Source organism: Stegodyphus dumicola, chromosome 2, assembly GCF_044657685.1.
Source record: "Stegodyphus dumicola isolate Sdum_Otavi_A_Nest chromosome 2, ASM4465768v1".
Taxonomy (NCBI): domain Eukaryota; kingdom Metazoa; phylum Arthropoda; class Arachnida; order Araneae; family Eresidae; genus Stegodyphus; species Stegodyphus dumicola.
The window spans coordinates 188,083,224-188,104,468 of record NC_140769.1 but is presented as its reverse complement, the minus strand read 5'-3'; the positions used below and the strand labels follow the sequence as shown (position 1 = coordinate 188,104,468).

At 34.7% G+C, this 21,245-nt stretch overlaps 1 protein-coding gene across 1 annotated transcript in view; it reads right to left on the bottom strand.

Moving 5' to 3' along the window:
* The window catches only part of LOC118197726 (J domain-containing protein-like), an 80,748-nt gene extending 60,018 nt beyond the window's left edge, over window positions 1–20,730 (bottom strand). Inside the window, exon 1 of the mRNA XM_085811551.1 lies at window positions 20,431–20,730. Within this exon, the coding sequence (XP_085667677.1) occupies window positions 20,431–20,508 (78 nt within the window). The 5' untranslated portion in view covers window positions 20,509–20,730. The remainder of the gene's footprint in view (window positions 1–20,430) is intronic.
* Between the last annotated feature and the right edge of the window lie 515 nt (window positions 20,731–21,245).

Here is a 21,245-nt window from a genome sequence, read left to right as displayed (position 1 = left end):
CCATCTGCACATTTAATACCTTTCAGTTTCAATTTCTGAGCCGCGTTTCCATTCTCTTCTGAATATGGCCAACACATTCGATTTTAGAAACGGACACATCAGAACCATAGGGCTAGGCCTCCGTTATAGATTGAAAAGTCTTGGAATCTCCATTGCCTATGTATCCAATATACTTCACATCATGCTTCGTTTCTGACCGCTGGAAAATTCGAACCATACCGACGACCTCCATCTTACCCGCAGAACCACTGTGATTCATAAGACAATCTGCCTCATATTTCATTTGCCAGTTATCATACTCTGGTGTACCTTTCATGGAATTCCATGTATCACATGCCTTACAAAAAGATGAAAGAACCTCTGTGTCAAGAACTTTATCATTTTTGTCTCCAATAATGGTACACACACTTATTTGTGATGTGTGACCCCTGGTTTTCCATGAACAATCGCCGCTAATCACATTTGAAGAACCCATTAGCTGAACTTCTTCGCAAGCAGCATTTTTCATGGATTGTTGTACAACATTATTTGAGCACGACATAAACTTCTTTACTGTAGCATTATATGCTTTTTTCGATACTAGGTGTGGAAGATCCATGGTCCCACAAAATAGTTTCATTACTGAGTAGCCCATTCCAATTGTTCGCATGGCATAAGCATAACGTATGTTAATGTCAGCACAGTTTTTCTTCTTGCCAATAATTTTTTAACTTTTAAATGCACGCAGTTCTATACAATTTACACAATTTAAAGAAAATTTAGAACTTATTCCACACACAACTTCTTCTTTGAAAGTGACATCACTGCCACGTTTTGCAGCACAATTCCTTTTCGAAAAAAGAAATCATTACACTCAATTCCAAGATCCTAAAACCTTAAAATCATCATTAGTTTCATTTTCCAACTGCTTATTAGAAAGTTTTATTTTCTTTGCAGAAGCACTCACATTTAGTTGTGCAGTAGACGACTCGCAATGCTTTTGTGTGTGGATATTACCAGTAAATTTTCTCTTTTTATTTCTACTGCCAGATGATCATTTAAGTGTTAATCTACCTTCTATCCTATTCATATTAATCTTAGGAATGACTTTTCAATATAAATATTTAATTATATTATTAAATGAAGGTAAATATATCGAGAAATCTCTCATAGAATATAGAACACATTGTACAATTTGCAAGCAAAACAAACTGAATGAATAAGTGAAAGTTAAAGTAAATATATTGCTTTCTTCTAAAAAAAGCAGTGAGAATTAAATAATTATTAAATATATCTATTTCCAAGCCATTACAAGAAAAAAAAATGTTAGATTGCTTTTATAAACGAAATTTATCACCACTCTTCACGAGCGAGCGCAGCTGTAGATATCCAGCTGTCAAAAAAGGTAAACAAACACCTCGATCCTGACTTTTAAAAATTGGGCTTCAGTTCTTCCTCGATATCTTTCGTTCTAGTGGGAATTTTTTTAATGTGGTTTGTTTCAAAATGTTGCTATTAGTTAGCTCTTTAATATAAAACAATAAAAAAACTAATTTTTTTTACTCAAAAAGGGTACCTGACCCCTTAAAAAAAATAATGGATTAAATATTCCCTACCTCAGTACTTGAGAAAGCAATCCTGTTAACATTTGATTACATGATATTACAAGCATTTTTTTTAGATTTGTCCTACGAGCAGTTAAGATGACTGAATACTTAGGGCTGTTCCTAGGGTATTTATTGGCTGCCTATGTACTTTCCTAAGATTGCCTCCCCCCAAATTAAAAAAAAAAAAAAAAATGCTTAATGAACAATAAAAGTTTTATTTCATACTCACTAAGTACTTACATATATGACAAATTGCAAAAAAAGTACTTACAATGAATTAAAAATATTTAGGCATGGTATCACGAGAGTCCAACCGTCCCTGATTTTGGCCGCCCGCGTTATTTTATGTGCTGCATCCCCGCTAGGAACGATCCTGTGAATCAGGGCTGTGGAATTGGTAGCGAAAATGACTGACTCTGACTCCGGGAATTTTAGACTCCGACTCGACTCCCACATATACATAAACATATACACATGGGCTACAGCTTATTTTTTTAATATAAAAGCATTAAATGCTACAGGAAAAAAAATGATGGCACAGCAAATTATTTATATTAATTAGCATTTATCAAGAAATGGAAAAACTGGCATTAGTTGTTTCTAAGAAACAGTATAGCTTTGGCAAAATCTTCGTTGGAGGGCCATAGATCCGATCTGATAAACTTCAGAGCTGAGAAGTCTTTCCACACTAACCTGAGTAGGAGAAAGAGCTGTTACTGTTATGGCTACTCTTTTAACTTTCAGGATAGATTTTTTATAAGTTCTGAAAGAGGTGTCTTGCAAGCACAATCATATTTCTCTATTGCTTCAAAGGCCATGCAGAAACCTTGTTTGTATTTTATCATTTTTATATCTAAAGGCTCTTGTTTCTTTATTTTCATCCACTTTGCCTTAGCTATTTCAGTATTATCCAAAAATATTTCTCAAAATCTAATTCATCACTGGAAGAGGACGATAGAGACTCAATTGCAATGTCTGCAGTTTGACTGTTCTGATTTGAATTCTCCAGTTGTTCTGAGAATAATTTCATTCTTAATGAAAGTTCATATATGTCTTTCTTAGCCATTTTAATTTGTTCGTCATCCAAGAAAATCCATTGTTTCGGATCTACATATATTGAACCCAGCAAGATCTCATTGTCTAGCAAATTAGTTTCTCTTTTCTTCATTGAAGTAATGATTCCTTCTGCAATAAACCCTCCATTTCAGAAAGAACAAACACCCATTCTTCCATTCTCGCCTCCTGTCAATTCTTCAGCTTGCAGCTTTTTTGTGGCTATATACGGTGTAGAAAGAAGAGTTTCCATTTCTGCAAGATCATTCCACAGTCTTTCTCTATTAATGAAACATTAGAGTTATCTATATCTTCTAGAAAAGTTCTTAATTCTTACCAGTGAGATTTGTAACTAAATGAATCAGTTTAATCACTAATGGCAAATATCACATCCATCATCCTCCCTTATATTTATTTATCAATATGTCAATAAAATAGAAAATAACTTTTTATTATGTAGTCTATAAATAAAAATAATAACTCAGCTTGTCTTTTTTTTCTTTCAATTCATTTAAATTTCATTTCAAATTCAAACTGTCCAATAAAAACTGCAGTTGGAGTCGACCTGTTTTAGCGACTCCAGCTCCAACTCCTTTTACCGCAAAATCTGCTCGACTCCAAACTCCAGAGCCCTGCTGTGAATACTGGTAATTCTTGTCTCAAATCCTTTCAAATCCTGGTGAACGAGCTGGCTCTGCAAGGTTTTTTCTTTTGCTTTTGTGGTTCTTCGCATGTGTTTTGTGAATAGGAGTCAGTTTCCCCTATGACGTCCTTCCTCAGGCTGATAACCAATGTGCTTAGCCATATTTAAATACTAATCTAACCTTACCTTTCCTTCAAATTCTATACTCACATATCTTGTATCTGTTAAGATTTGTTCAAAGCAGGAATATGATCACCAAGCTTCTACCAATCTGGCAGGAGCATACTTAAAACATGTCAAAACCATACGATTTATAACAAAATCAATCATGTTTTCACCTTGCAAACCTTTATAAATGTTCCAAATTTTCTTATGGATCTTAATAACACTCTTAAGGACAACATTTGTTTCAGATTATTCATCTTATGTAGTCATGACCATGAAATAAACAAAACAGATGACATGAAAATACCTAATCCATAGATCCTTAATGACTGATACTTGACATAGTTTTTATGTTACATCTGTGAACTACACTGTCAGATTTGACTGAGTGAAGTTGCAACTAAATTTCAGAAGACTTCTTTGATAAAATTATGTTGTGAAAATTCAAAAGTGAAATTAAAATCAAAAGATAAATTGAACAGTAAATTCAAAAAACAAATGTTGTCCATAAATATATTATTATTTATTACTAAATAATTAATGATAAAATAAGCATTTGCATATATTTATTACATGAATTGTATATATTTATTATATGAATAATGTAATAAATATATGCAATTCATGTAATTCATATAAATATATGCATTTAAAATTATCTAACTTTGACTATATTCACAATTTTTATAACATTATTAATGTGGACTTGCTGGTTTTCATTCACATTACATATTGGGAATACCATGACAACAATCATGCAACTAGCCTATTTGCTTGGCTAATCAAACTACCAGACTTCAGTTGCTTTACTGTTTGGCTGTTGATGAGCTGCCAGCTGCAAAGCACTGAATAATAATATGTTCCTTTGCTCTTCGTATGAGTTACATGCATGAAAGTTAAGTTCTGAGAAGCAGAGAGTCTTAAAAAAATTAATATGCCAAATTTAAAACTTTTCCCGTTTCCTGGAAATCTCCTGGGACACTATGTCCCAATCATATTGTCAATTGGGACTATTTATCCCAATCGTCTAGGATATTACCCTTTCTCAGAAAGCAAAACTAAAATTTATGGTAATATTGTAGAGACATTAGGATTCTTTTGGAAGCAGGCAAGATGAATAATATACAACCGCCTTCGCCAAGAATCGAACCACGGACCTCTGAAATACCGGCTTAGCGTGCAGATCACTACACCATGAAGGTGGGAAAAATACCTTATAATATGTAATGTGAATATTACAAAACATAAATTCTGTCACATGCACTAGTTTACATACAACAGAAATTTTCAAATATGTTTCGTAAACACAAACATAATATATCAGCATGGAGTAATTTGATCACTGGTGGGACACATTAAACCACTGTTAAATACGATTGGGACAATATATTCCACAAAAAGAATTTATTCAAAATTTCTTAAATCTGACATTAAAAATGTTAAATTACTACTTAATAAGAACAATAAGAACTATTTCATACTAACTATGCCTTAAATATAATTGTACTTACTTATTGTAAAATTGAAAAAAAAAAAAAAACAGACAAATCAAAACTTCAGTTATCGGCATGCTCAAAAGCATAAGTGTGCCATATGCAATCTTAAAGTGTTGCCAGGTTTCTTTAATCATATATTTATTCCTTAATTCTTTAAAAAGACTGCAAACATAAAAATCCATTTAAAAGTGGGTTTTGTTTATCCAATAGAGTATGAAATCTAATCTGTGGGACGTATGTGCCCATTAGGGTTAAAGTGAATATGTTTTCTTTTTGTGCAATACACGTATATAAAATAAGTCACAGCAGAATATAATTTATTACTAAAAAACTTTTATGTAATCAGATAGTTGCAATTGAGTTTCTATTTATATTAGAATATTTGTAGATTTCATTTATGTGATAATAATGGATTTTCAATCATAGCTTTGCAAGTACAGGGTAATTATAATTAATGTCGCGATTGATTTCAAAATGCTCTAACTTTATAACTACACATCAGAATGACTTGACATTTTATCAGAACAATCCAAAAACTTTGCTTCGCGAAGGGAAAAAATAGTTCCAATATTTGTCGATAGATGGCGTTGTCAGTGTTCACATTGCTGTTGTGAATGTATAGCCAAAAGAAAACAGACTCCAAGAGTTTACGACAATTTTATTAACGAAAAGACAAGGATGCGTATTTACAAAGAAAGTAGCGATAGTGACATGAGAAGATTCACAAAACAAATACCTTATGGATGATTAATGCGTAAGTTGTTCAATATGCTCTCCTCCTTGTTCACCGGTCGCGGACACTTAGCCGATGGGACATTTAACTGACACCAGTTAGCCGACAAGACATTTAGCTGACAGGGACACTTAGCCGACATGGACACATAGCCGACAGGACATTTAGCTGACACGGACACTTAGCCAACAGGACATTTAGCCGACAAAGACAGTTAGCTGACAGGACATTTAGCCGACACGGACACTTAGCCGACAGGACACTTAGCCGACAGGACACTTAGCCGACACGGACAGTTAGCCGACATGACATTAGGTCGACAATGAGTCTCGCTCTTCCCAATGGTTTTAAATTTCTAATACTTTCACATTTCATTACTACTTTGCTCAACATATCACACTACATTCATTCCCATTCATTTTTCATTTTCTGTTTTTCATTTCATTTTTCATTTCATTCAAGCCATTTCGCTCCTCCCACTAATGAAATTTCCTTTTCCTGTCAGGAAGTAGAGTGATTCGCCCTACTCCTCGCCACACTGGAACTACTTTTTATCTAAAATGCCATTTACACCCTATACAATTACAGATTAGGCATCGCATATTTATTACAGGTTACTACAATTACAAGTTAGGCATCGCATATTTATTAATATGGGATAGTACTTCGGTACGGAAATTCATACCTCGTGGCTTGCGGCCAGAAGTAGGTTTGGTTTATGTAATTATGGCAAAGCCAGAGGGCTATCTGCCTAATGGGAGGGATAACTTCATGGAGGACTTTCTAAGGAAAACTGGCTCATATACATGTTACACATGGGGAAAACACCCATGCAGCTGCTGGGCCTAACAGAAATAGAGTGACCGTTATACTTAATATATATATAACCAGTCTCTTCCAATAAAATTGCCTTTTTAGGCTAGAACTTTATAAATGCATTCAGGAAAATAGACACCAAAAATTTCCCTATTACCATGTAGCTACAACAGAAACGAGAAAGAGAAGGAATGAAAGAGAAAAAAAAGTTAAAGTTAATGAAAACTGAAATGAAAATTTATACATTTTTAACATATATTGAGAAAGTTACATTTTATGAGAAAAACATGACACAATATAACATATTATATTGAAAATTACATTGCAACTTTCAAAACAGAGTACATAATATTATCAAGATACATGACTGATCTAATTAAATCTAGCTTTGATAGATGGCACCACATTACGGTGACTTTTCAGGATGTCTTGCTTTGCTCCGCCCTGCTTGGTGCTCCTACTTCTGCAGATTCCTCCGATTTCCCTTCGGAAATTTTCCAACATCCGGAATTTCATATCAGCAACGTTTTCGATATACACTGCTCGACATTGAAAATGCAACACCAAGGAGGAATGATCAGAAATTTATGCAAATTTTAGAGTAGACGCACGTCACTGAGTTAATGCGAATGATGTGAAATGTGCAGCTCTCCGACGCACGTGAAGTAAAATATAAGGGAAGGAACGTGCAGCATGGGCAATATTCATGTCGTTATTTCTGCCAGACGAATTATCGAAGAAAGTTGTTTTTTGTCCCGGAGGATATGTGTAATAGGAGAGAAATGCCAGGCTGCCGTTAACGAAGGCACTTCCAGCAGATAGACGATTTTACGAGGGGTATGGTGATTGGACTGAGAAGGGCGCGTTGATCCTTATGTCAAATCGCAGCTGATACCTACTTAGATGCGAGCATGGGGCATCGGCTATGGCGAACATGGTTGGAACAAGGAAATGCGGGAAGAAGGAGGGGTGCAGGTGCAACCAGAGTGACGTCAGCACGCGTGGATTGACGCATCTGCCGACAAGCTGTGGCGGTCCCGCAAGTCACTTGTACCACGATTCTGCAGCATGTGCAAAATACCCTGGATGTTCCCGTGTCGACCAGAACCATTTCCCATCGATTGAATGAACGTGGCCTGCATCCACGGCGTCCGATGGAGCGATGTGTATGAAAGAATGGCGAAATGTCGTGTTCTCAGATAAGTCACGCTTCTGTTTATCCAGTGACAGTCGCCGCATACGTGTGTAGAGTCAACATGGAGACAGGTCTAATCCGACAGTAACTGTGAAATGCCCCACCGCATGACAACGTTGTATAATGGTTTGCGGCGCTATTGCCTACGATTCCAGGTCACCTCTAGTTCGTATTCAGGGCACTATGACGGTCCAACAATACTTGGATAATGTACTGCAGCCGGTGGCAATCCCCTACCTTCAGAGGCTGCCTAATGCAATTTTTCAGCAGGATAACGTGCGACCACACAGTGCTCGCATCTGCCAATATGCTTTGCAAGGAATACAGATGCTTCCCTGGCCACCGTACTCTCCTGACCTGTCACCAATCAAACATGTGTGGGATGTGATTGGATGGCATTTGCAGACTCTGCCCCTGCCTCGTTCAAAAGACGAACTGTGGCAAATGGTTGAAAGGGAATGGAGAGCCATCCCTCAGGACACCATTCGCACTCTTATTGACTCTATGCCTAGACATGTTTCTTCAAGCATCACTGTCTGCGGTGGTACTACATCCTACCGAGCTGATGCCGTTCTCACTCTGTATTCTGACTATCATTTTGGAATAAAGATCACTTATTGCTGCTTGCTGTCTCTGTCTTTTTTCCAAATTTCATCACCTTCTGACCACTCCTTCTTGGTGTTGCATTTTCAATGTCGAGCAGTGTATGAAGAGTGAAAAATGTAGATTTTGAGGCTAAAGTGCAGAATCGCCCACTTATTTGTTTGGCGCTTTTTACAAGAGTTAGAAGAATTGGATTTTTGTCAATTTTCTTTGACTTCTTAAGTGAAAATAGGTTGATGTGTACATGGATAAAGTCAAGAGTGTGCGCAATGCTATTTTTGTGCAATTCTGGGATGTTTTTTTAAGTGAAAATAAGTCGACGTGTACATGGATACTGAGTATGTGCAATTATTAAAAACGTGCCAAGCAGTAGGCGATTCTGCACTTTCCTCGTTTTTAAGACTAGAATTCAGTTATGAATGAAATAAAACCTTAAAGAATACATTACTTCAAAATTAAACATAATGCACTAGTTTAGTGCTATAAACACTAAGTATTTTAAGAGAGAGGTGTGGTCAATAAAATGTTACAGAATTTTTATCTCAAGTATGGTGGCATGAACAGCCCATTATAGAGGTCAATAATTTATACCTTTGCTTGTCTTGATGCACTTTTTTTAATTGCTTCTAATAACAAAATAATATATATTTCGAAACTAACCCTTCACCACCATATGTTTCTATAAAAAGTATAATTTAAGAATAACAATTTTTATCGCATTATTTAGATTTTTCATGACGAGGAAAGGAAATTTTATTTGTGAGAGAAGCAAAATGATTTTGTAAAGAAAAGAATATAACACGATGTATTGAGTAAAATAGTAATGAAACGTAAAGGTATTAGAATTTTGAGGGCATTTGGAAGAGAGAGATTGGAAAATTAATACTGTTAAGTAAATAAGAAAAATTATTAACGATGTGAAAGTGTTCAAAAGAACCCAGTTGATTTAATGAAGAAGCTTTACGGACAATTTCTGAAGATCCCAAATGTAATTAAGTGACCACCGAACTTAGCTAAAAAAATTCTTTTTTCCTTTCAAAATTTAATTCATATTGCCTAACAAGAAATTTCAGCACTTTTTCAGTTTGGCCAATATATACCAAACAGCAGAATACATATCAAACAGTGCTAAATTAACACAATAATTAAAAGCACATATGAGATCTATAAGAATCTAAAAATGAATTTTACTGATAGGTGAAAAAATAACTTATATATAACCTTAAAGAATAGGATGATGGATTATGGAGAAGTCGAGAAATTTTGTAACTGATAGTAAGTTTAAATAATTATTGGGTATGTGCCAGTTACACATTAATGTCCGCTTAGTATCCTGTTGACTAAATGTCTTGACAGTTAAGTGTCCCATAGCTAAATGTCCTGACGGCTAACTCTCTGTGTCGGCCAAATCTCCTGACGACTAAGTGTCCTTGTCGTCTAAATGTCCTGTCGACTAACTGCTTGTGTTGGCTAAATGTCCTGTCGGCTAACTGTCTGTGTCGGCTAAATGTCCTGTCGGCTAAGTGTCTTGTCGGCTAACTGTCCGTGTCGGCTAAATGACCTGTCGGCTAAGTGACTGTGTCGGCTAAATGTCTTGTCGGCTAAGTGTCCGTATTGGCTAAGTGTATGCGTTATCTAAATGTCCTGTCGGCTAACTGGTGTCGGTTAAGTGTCCCGTCCGCTAAGTGGTTGTCGGCTAAGTGTCACGGACCCCTTGTTCACTGCTAATTGACAGATTGGAGGGTATCTGTGCTGGTGCTATGAACGTGGCGTGTGATGCTTGTCTCTAAGTGGGCCAGATTCGCAATCCACCCATCAGATATCCCCAAAGCTAAAAGCCACACAGGTTAGAGCATGTTGGCCACACTGTTGGAAAATGGCAGCTTATGATTCTATCAGATCCAAAATGAGTGATCAGCAGCAGCTTCACATGAGTAGTAATGTTCGGAGGAGTGCCATCTTGCATGAATTTAGTGTGATCCACACACTGATGTTGCTGAAGTGCCGGAAGGACATGGTTTTGCAAAAGTGCTTCATACTGCTTGCCAGTAACTGCACAGGTATGATCTTCTTGAAGAACGGACCGACACCACACAGTCACCTTTTCAGAGTGAAGAGCTATACACTGACTACCAATAAGTATTTGGACACCTGTGATAGAAAAGAAAAACTAACTTTATTCAAAATCAATAGTTGGTAGAGCCTCCACGAGAGGTAATTACAGCGTGGACCCTCCGGGGCATACTTTTCACAAGTCTTTGTATGACAGCTAGTCGTATTTTCTTCCCCTCGGCTTGGAGAAGAAATAGAAGTTTCTTCACCGATTTTGCACGGGTAGTGCACCTCTGAATTCGGCGATGCAACAAGTCCCAGAGGTTCTCGATAGGGTTCAGGTCTGGACTCTGGGCAGGCCAGTCCATTCGATGAACTCCATTGGCACCATACCAAGCCTTGGTTAACGTCGAAACATGACAACTGGCATTGTTGTCCTGAAAGTAACAGGGGTCCAACTCATAAAACTGCCACAACGTAGGAAGCACATTGTCATCCAAAATAGTGCACTAGGCATCGGAGTTGAGCTTACCATGAATGGGGACCAAGGGTCCCAGCCCATACCAGGAGAAACACCTCCAGACCATAATTCCACCTCCACCGAATTTGACTGTTGGCACAATGCATTCTGGCAGGAGACGTTCTCCAGGTAGACGCCAGACCCAGACCCTACCATCCGAACGGTAAAGGGTGAACCTTGATTCGTCACTCCAAAGAATCCATTTCCACTGATCTACGGTCCAATTTCGATGTGCTTTGCACCACATTAACCAAGCAGCGTGGTTAAACTTTGTGATCAAAGGCTTAGGGGCAGCAGCACGACCATGAAAACCTAGCAGATGTGCTTCCTTACGGATGGTATTCATTGAAACAATATTCCCGGATGCCTGTTGAAACTCCTTGCGAATGAGGGCCATTGGTTGGGTGCAGTTCTTCCGAATTTCTTTGGACAGCACTCGTCGGTCTCTATCTCCCAGTTTCGTTGGTCTGCCGATTCAGAGCACATTCCGACAATCACTGCTCACCTTCCACTTCTTAATCACAGAGGCCACTGTCAATTTTGGGTACTTCAGGTCGCTAGATATGTCCCTTAAGGATCGGTCACATTTGTGATACCCGATAATTATACCTTTCTCGAAATTAGAGCTCCAAATTGCGAGGCATCTTGCATGCAACAAAAGCCGATGCTTTCTCCTACACGATATATACCGGCAGAGTCCGTGACGTACCTGAGGACTGCAGATATCATCATTTGCATAGGTATCCAAATACTTATTGGTAGTCAGTGTAGCGGGAACGGATTCTCGGTCGCCCATATCCGCAATTTTGTGTAGTTACAAAACCTTGAAAGTGGAAATGAGCTTCGTCAGACCACAGAATGCTCCAAGGCCATTCATTATCCACTTCCATTAAGGCAAGAAATTGTATTGCAAATGATTCATGTGTTTCCCGGTCAGTAGGATTAAATTTATCTATCATTTTCCACAGGCCATTATGTGGTCATTGGGCTGGATTTTATGCCTTTTAATGCCTGGAACTTCCTGATAGCTGTTAATGCACAGTCACCATTCTGATAGGAAAGCTTCACAAGAACATGATCCTTCTTCGTTAGAGCCATGATGAAGCACTCGGGCAAAATGCTATGTGTGTCGTTAGATTTCTGCATTTTTAAAACTTTCATCTTTAACAATGTGATAAATGTTGCATTTTCGTGATCATTAACTGCATTTATATAAAGATGATATTTTCAAACATATATAAACATTACTAAGGATAACTGTTCAAATTAATGGTAAAAACTAAAAAAGAGAAGTATAAAAGTTAATAATGCTGGAGTTATATATCATAATCTAAAATACTAAGAAGAAAAATAGTATGTAGATTTACTTAATCACAACAATTTATTCTATGTGTTCGGTTTACCTTTTCAAAGCAAATGCTACACTTTGCCTTACACGATTTTCACCCAGCAGAACTTTTTTCCTTATATTGGGCTGAAGAGGGAATTTTTGGAAAGTGCCTTTTGAAGCCATTTCCCTCTTGGCATCAAAAAATTCCTCCCGATGATATGGCAATTTTCCGCGATTCAAGATAGCGGAAAAAATTGCGCCAAGTGCCACTTATCTGAGATTTCCCTGCCATGCATACACTTGGATAGAAAAATAAATACTTTTTGGCTACATCATAAGCTGCCACATAAATTCTTTTTCGTGTCATGGTGCATTGCCTCATGAATACTTTTATTCAGCTTTTTGGTGGGGGTGCAGATAATCAGGAAGAACCAAGATGACTATACTAGGTAAAAATTCCTTTTGAAATTTTTCCTACTGAAAAAGAAATTGGAGTTAGAGTATAGATTGAAGGGTGCCCCTTGTATTATCGCAAAGTTGTTGTTTCATTAATTGCCAAACTGTTGTTTCATTTATCGCCAGGTTGTTGTTTCATTTATGGTAACCTGAGTAGTTGAATGTTATGAAAACCCTATTATGAAGTAATCTGTTGTGTGGTTAAGGTAAAATTTAAATGATGCTAAAGATTTGTAAGGGCTTGTGGTGTTGTGTTGGTTAGGAAATAGTACATTGCTTGTTTTGTGGTTTAGCAGAGTTCATACACATTTTTTCAGATGGAAATTAAGTACTTTTAAGGACCATTAATGAAAAAAATTAAGGACCTATGAGCAAATGGGAACTGAATAAATTCAATTAAAAATATTATCAATGCCTGAATTTCACTATTGTAATACCATCCTAAAATTAAAATAGATCCCTAAATAGTATGCATTATTACTAAACATTAATTAAATAGCATAATTATTAATAAATTTGAGAATAAAATAAACTTTACGCAATTTATCAAGCATTAAATACTTGACACTGAATAGTTGGACATATTTGAAAGAAGGTAAGTGACATTTACATTTTACTAACAGTTAGCTTTATGTTGATTTTTTGGTACTTTTCTGTTTTGCCGACACAACCAATAAAGTCGCCAATAATGGTACAACTCATGCCAAACGGAATATTCTCGCTGGTAACCTTTTACGCCTCATTTTCAAAACAAGTTGCAGCCATTTCTTATAATATTGATTGTTTCTTTCAATACTGGCATACAATTACATAGAATTTTTATCAGATAGTACAATTTTATGCCTTAAGGCTATTCGCGGTAGTTAAGTCAATTAGGATGAAATCACACCGCTCACTCGAAGCCGAAAATATAGAAAAGGCAAAGTCAAGGGTTAAATTCATCAATTCTAATTATAATACACTAGCGAAGTAAAGTACTGTGGTTTTACATAATTTCTGAATAAAATATTCGTATGAATTGAAATAATTCTTGCATTCCAAATTAAGATTCAACTTGAAATTAATGTAGATAATTACTGGGAGAATTAGATTTTTGTAGCGTAGTTTACTTGAGATGAGATCACTTGGGATCACGTGATACGAAACGGAGAATCAGCTTGTTGAACCATGAAAACATAATAAATTCTTAAATTAATGTTTTTTACAAATTTATTGTCTTTATTTATTGGCTTTTTACAAAATTTTAAAGGATATTAAAATGTTTATGCCTTCAAAATAAAAATTTCTTAGAACTAACATTAGTTAACATTTTTTATGTGTATATTGTATGTTGTCGCCAATAAAGTCTGCTTGGCGAGATTTGCGCCGGCGAAACGGAAAAGTACCGATTTTTTTTTTATGTCTCATTTTGTCACATACTTAGTCAGTCTAGAGGTTTAATAAATAGCACATAGATTTTATGCCAAACAGCATAGGTTAAAATGAGAAGTAAGATCATAATCAGTATGATTCATAACAAAAGACTGGATGTTATCACTGCTGCTGCTTGTCTAAAGAGAGACCTGCTGATTAGAACAAACCTGAAAGGCACGGTTGAAACCTGATGTAGGCACGGTTGGCAAATGTTAAAAGTTAGTCAGACACTGTTTGATGCAATTAGTATCATAGCTTTGGGTGCATGATTCTGGGAAATTTTGAATCTGGGATGTTTTGTAAGCATTTTGTGGTGTGTGTTGGTTTTATTGTTTAGACGGTAGAATGGCTGAATGTAGTAAGATTAATTTGAAGTTTCTGTACGATTTGGAATGATAGGGGAAAAGAGCGTTAATTGACTGGTGTGTAAATGAAAGTTTACTTAGTAGCCATTATAAGTGTCCTGTATGTAGAAAGGATATGCGTCTAGTCGAACATAAAAACCGTTTAGATGGATTTGAATGGGTTTGTAGTAAGAAAGGTTCAGATGTGGCGATGCCGATAAACGGATTTGAGTTCAGATAATTTTAGGAAGTTTTTGAATGCTGTTAAGGAATTTTGTGTGCCACAGACTAAAGTCGAAGGAACTTCTAAATAGGGTATGTCGATATTTCCTTTTTGTAGAGCTTAAATGTATGTTGTAATGTAATGTTTTGTAACAACAACACTCAACAAAATATTTATCCGTCATTTTAATTAAAGCCTTCCCAAACATTTTGGTTAATTTATATAGAATTCCTACTATTTAATCATCTTTTCCAACATATAGAAATTTATCTCAATATGCAAACCAGTGCTTTTGCTAGTTTTTGTGTGCTTTATCTCCTGACTTGTCAATCTCTCCACAATGTACCTATGATGGTTTACTTGAGCTGGTAAAAGTTAAATAGTCCAACCCCCCCCCCCACATATGTGAAGCAAATTATTGCTATGTCTAAACTACAATATCAGACAAAGGTTTAAATAAGACTCTTATTTAAAAAAAAAAACTTAAAACATAAAGGCATGTTCTGATGCTAACAAAATCAATTACAGGTTACAGTGACGTAATTAAACAAGAACAGCGAAATTCAAACTAAAAATGTGGACCAGTGGTCAAAGATGATACAATTTAATTTTAATTTAATCTGGCTCAGTAACTCTATCATATGATGGAAATAGAAATGGAAATTACAGTAAAGTCTGAAATCGTAAACAATTAGGTAATTTACATAATATTAACTGCACATATCTTTGAAGAATAGTTTTGTTTATGTATTCAGTTTCTTTCTTCAATATGTTTCCTTTTCATTTTAGAATTTTGGGATTTAATTAAGGATTTCTTTTATTCTAAAAAACACTAAATGCATTTAGAATGTATAGAAAAAGGTGGCGGCTAATTTTATTTCTTTAGTTATATGAATATTCAGAAGAAATATGAAATATATATGGTAATGGCCGGTTACAGAGCTGGTGTGGAAGAATTTTTAGAATTTAGTGACACACGGGACAAAATCTAGAAATGGCAAAACATTTAGAATCCACAGCTGGGGTTGGAAGCAGAATTTAGAAAGGCACTGGGCAGCAGAATTTACAACCCACAGAGATTGCATCATGTGGGAAAATGCCTAGTGCCCTCTGTGTATGATGCATTAAGACATATTAGACCAATCTTTTATATTTTAAGTTTTTAATTTCTTTATTAATAGAAAAATCTCTTTCTATAATGACTGCCCATGTGGTAATATTTGATATTTACCATATTTATGCCTAGTGAAAAGTAGAGAAAATAAAGGGAAGCTAAATATGTTAAGAATAAGATTCTACTATCAGAAGTAAAATATTCAAATATTATGTTTCCATTGTTCTTCCAGATGTTCTCCAAAAAGTAAGAAATTCATTGCAAACTTTCTGTAAAATGCATCTATTACGTGTTGGCATTTTTTCATTTCATGACATAGTTTTCGAATATTCTAGAGTCGTGGGCCTATAAATCTTGCTTTCTAATCCTTCTAAACTTTCTAAGCTGCAATGCTTAAATCCTAAAGAAAAATTACACCTACCAATTGTGTAACAGCAAAAAGTCAGAAATATTTTTTTTGGGGGAAAAGCGTAAAATTAATTTTATAGAGAAAACTGATGCATAGTCTGAGACAATTAAATGGGAAAACCTCTTACTATGAAAAAATTAAAGAGAAGACATTTTTAATTACATAGCTAATTTTGCTTTTGCTAAGAACTGTTTCATAAATTGTGCTTTATAGCATTATACCTTGTTTATTTTTCAGATTCAAAATATTGTATAATAAGTTGCCAAAGTGAAACTTTATATTATCAATGCTACGATATTTTAAAGAAAAGATCAAAAAATTCTCAGATCTCGGAATCAAATATTTTCTATAGAAACTGATCTTAAAATCGCCAAAATGTTGGTAAGTCGCCAAATTTAAAACCATTTAATAAAAAAATTCACATCTCCAAAGCGAAAAGTTGTTTAAGAGCTCTTTATTAGAAAAAATGAATTTTGAAATGTTTCACTTATTGCTTAGAAACTTGAATATCCCATCATTTATATTAGAAACAGAAACAAATTATAACCCATTCAAATATAACCATACAGTGTCTCACAAAAGTGATGGGACACTTGTGCTTTACAAAAGGAAACTGTAATAAAATTAATTGAAAAATCATGTAGAAATTTTTTGTGGGTGTGTTTCATACTTAAATTTAGTAACAATTTTTACATAACATACATTTTCTCAAAATATTAAAATATTAATTTAATAAAAATACAATTGTTTAGAACGGAGCAAAAAATGGCTCACATAAGTGATAGGACACTACGTACCATGCAACAAAAATCATCTGAAGTAAGCAATAAAAATATCTTTTGGGGTATTTATTTTTATTCAAAAGCAATTGGCAATAATTTATAAAATCATCTGCAGTATTTCTCTCTAGTTTGTTTTGGAATTTTTGTGTTTTTTAGCTCTGTGCAGCCATGAATGCTAAACGAAAAGAAAATTTGCCTGAAATTCGAAAATTAGTTATTAATTTGCATATTGAACGTGGAAAATCTATTAGAGAAACTGCTGAAACAGTTAACTTCAGTCATTCAACAGTTTTCAATATCATTAAATGATATAAAAAGAATCATATGATTCAGGATAAAAGAAGACCTGGCCGACCATCAAAGCTATCCAATGGAATAAAGCGAATTACCGTTCGAAATATTTAAAAAAAATCCAAGAATGAGTGCTCCTAAAGTTACTGCTGATTTACATGAATTATATGGAGTAATTGTTAATTCTGAGACTATTAGAAGAGTAATTCGATCTACTGGATATCACGGTAGAGCAGCCAGGAAAAAATTCTTCGTAAGTGAAAAGAATAGAAAACTCAGACTGGCTTTCGCAAAATCCAACATCAAAATAAGAATTCTGATCACTGGATTGAAGTTATATTTACTGATGAGAGTAAATTTAATATATTTGGTTCTGACGGTAGAATCTTGGTGTGGAGAAAACCCAGGGAAAAATTTCGCAAACAGAACTTGGTGCCAACAGTAAAACATCGTAGAGGAGGAGTTATGGTATGGGGGTGTATGTCGTCCACTGGAGTTGGTAATCTTGTTTTTATTGACAGTATAATGGATCAGTACAAGTATATTGACATTTTAAATAAAAATTTGAAATCTTCAGCACGAAAATTAAACCTTCATAACGATTTTAAATTCTACCAGTACAATGACCCCAAGCACACTGCTCTGAACGTTAGACTCTGGCTGCTGTATAACTGTCCTGAAATAATATAAACACCACCACAATCTCCAGACTTAAATCTAGAGAATATTTGGCAAGAATTCGAATCAAGAATTCGCAAACACACCATTTCTTCAAAACATCAATTAAAATCGGTGCTTCAAGAAGAATGGGGTAAAATCACTTCAGAAATCACAAAAAAAAAATTAGTCGAACCCATCCCAAGAAGATTAAATCGTGTTTTAAAAGTAAAAGGAAATCCAAGAAAATATTAAAACCTTTTAAAAAGTAAAATTTTTGGATAAATATTTGATAGAAAAGTAAGTGTCCCATCACTTATGTGAGCCATTTTTTGCTCCGTTCTAAACAATTGTATTTTTATTAAATTAATATTTTAATATTTTGAGAAAATGTATGTTATGTAATAATTGTTACTAAATTTAAGTATGAAACACACCCACAAAAAATTTTACATGTTTTTTTTAATTTATTTTATTGCAGTTTCCTTTTGTAAAGCACAAGTGTCCCATCACTTTTGTGAGACACTGTATATGTCTGTGGATCACCAAAAATATTCCTCCAAAATGCTAATTCACACTCAAAATGGCAGTCATAAAAACAGGCAGAAAATTCAGATGATTAAATTTAAGGACCTTCTGCTGATTTTGCCCAAATTAAGGACTTTTAAGGTCCAAAAATCGATTCCAAAATATCTAAGGACTTTTAAGAACTCTTAAGGACTGTACAAACCATATTTAGATGGTAGAATGGCTGAATATGGCAAGATTAATTTGAAGTTTCTGTATGATTTGGAACAAAAGGGAAAAACAGCATTAATTGACTGGTGTGAAAATGAAGGTTTACTTAATAGCCATTATAAGTGTCCTGCTTGTAGGAAGAGGTTAGTCAATATTGTAGGGTGATCCATGGATTACCACCAAGTTGTTGTTTCATTTATGGTAACCTGAGCAGTTGAATGTTATGGAAATCATATTATGATGTGATTGGTTGCATGATTACAGTGAATTTGATTGATGGGAAAATATTTTTAAGGGCTTATTTATGTATTGGATGTTGGTCAGGAAGTATGCTGCTTATTTTGGACTTTATATGGTAAAATGCCTGTTGAGAAGATAACTTTGAAGTTTCTGTAAAATTTGGAATGAAAGAGAAGAAAAGCCGTAATTGACTGATGTGTAAATGAAGGTTTACTAGTAGCCATTGTAAGTATCTTGTCTGTACGAAAGAAATGCACATGGTCGAACGTTAAGATCTTTCAGATGGCTTTGTTGCAAGAAAGGGCATGGAAAAAATACCACCGACGGTCCGGCACTACAGAGGATAATTTTTACTCTTATTTTTGTGAATTTATGTGGTGACATCAGTATGCATATTCTAATTCAGATAATTTTAGTTTTTGGATGCTTTTAAGGAATTTTGTGTGCCACATAAATTTCTAAATACGGTTTAAGTGGATATTTCCTTTGTGTAGTGCCTAGATGCAATATGATGTATTTATTTTTCTATATTACTTCATTGTTTGATTTAAAATGCTGTTAATTAAGATTATATATTTTTTATTTGGCTCTAGAGTAGAATTGGGTGCTCTTTTGATTTCTAAGTGAAAATAGATCGATGTGTACATGGATAAAGTCAAGGAAGTGCACAATGCTGAGTTTGTGCAATTCTCTGATGTTTTTATTAAGTGAAAATACATTAATGTGTACTGGACACCGAGCTTGTGTAATTCTTTGACTTGTTATTTTAGTTTTGTGTAGCGGCCATCTTGAAAATTGTGCCTTGCTAGCTAATCGCCAAATTTCGCCAAGGGCACCCCAATATTTTTACCAAGAAATATTTAGTATAATCTCGTTCATCTGCAGTAATAAAACAGCTCCCGTAAGACTCAAAAATGAGAAGCATAATAAATGGAAAACTAATGATCAATAGGAAATATTCACTACTTGGGCAGGAAACAAAGTTCTAAAGCGTTGCTTTTTTAACAATATACTCGAAACTGAATTTTGCCTCATATGTCATCTACACTATCAAAGTTTACGATACTTGACCTCATAAATTGAAGTAATATTTGTAATCACTAACTTTGAGCCTGAAGTTAGAAAACTCACAAATTAGCATGGGCCTGAAAGATTGCACCCAACATATATTTTTCTTATGTTAAATACATTGTGTATACCATAAAAGGATCTGCTGGTTCATACATGCATTACAGGTATAGTTTAAGAACCTAAATGATACATTAATATATATCATAAATGTAATGGATTGCATATTTCATAAAATTCTGTATTGCTGAAAATTTTGCCCCTAAGTAATTACTGTATATCTGAAAGCAAATACTTTTGTTTCTAACTTGCGTGGTAAATACTACACAAGCTATTTAAAGTTGTTTTAATGGTCACCGAAATTAATCACGCGTCAGAAAAGGTGGCAGAATATAAAGAACAATAAGAATCAATGGGTTAGATCCCGACCGACAACAATAATACTAGCTGGTAAAGAATACTGAGACTTACAAGTTAGCTAAAGTATTAAGTGACACACTTACAGTAGATGACTCATTACAGCCTAATATACTATAATAATCTTCGTTTGCGCATTTTTTATAATTTAAAATGTCATCCATTTGTTTTACCTAATCCTATTTCAAATTCATTGAAATCAACCACTTGCAATATGATATTTCCATACACTGACTGTCTAGGCTTCCACTTGTTGAAAAGCATCTGCAATTCATGTATCCGAATTGTTTCGTGCAATCTCAAATGGTAGAAGTTTCAGAATCTTAAATAGTAATATTTTTAAAAGCTTGAGCAGATAAGCAATTTTAAAATATGTTTGTCAATGATTTTTTTTCTCCACAACCTCCGTCCAACCATATTTTCAAAGTAAAAATATATTTAGTTGGCATCATTTTTCTAACTGCGTGATTGGCATCGATTGTTAGCCAAAATTTGTAAACACGGAATTTGATATTTTCATGATGCGCTTTCTGCTCACTTATCGTTTTATAATAACATTTTTTTGTGTGATTGATCCACATTTAAGACTAAAGATGTAAACATTTATTACTCTTTTATACACATTTATTACTATACATGTGTATCTTGTTCAGTGTTATTCCAGTGCATGATGAGTGAATAATTTTTATAATTTGAAAATATGTCAGCTATTAAAAGGCAAAAACGCGAAAACAATGCTAGTATCGAAGAAATGTATCAAAATAAAAATTTTATTCCACCAAAAGAAAAAAATTTAGAAACCATCTTTGAAGAGCCAAGAGAATCAAAAGATGGAGCACCAATTCTAACTTCTGTAAGAAAATATAGACGATATTTGCAGTTCGATCCTACTCAAGGCAAA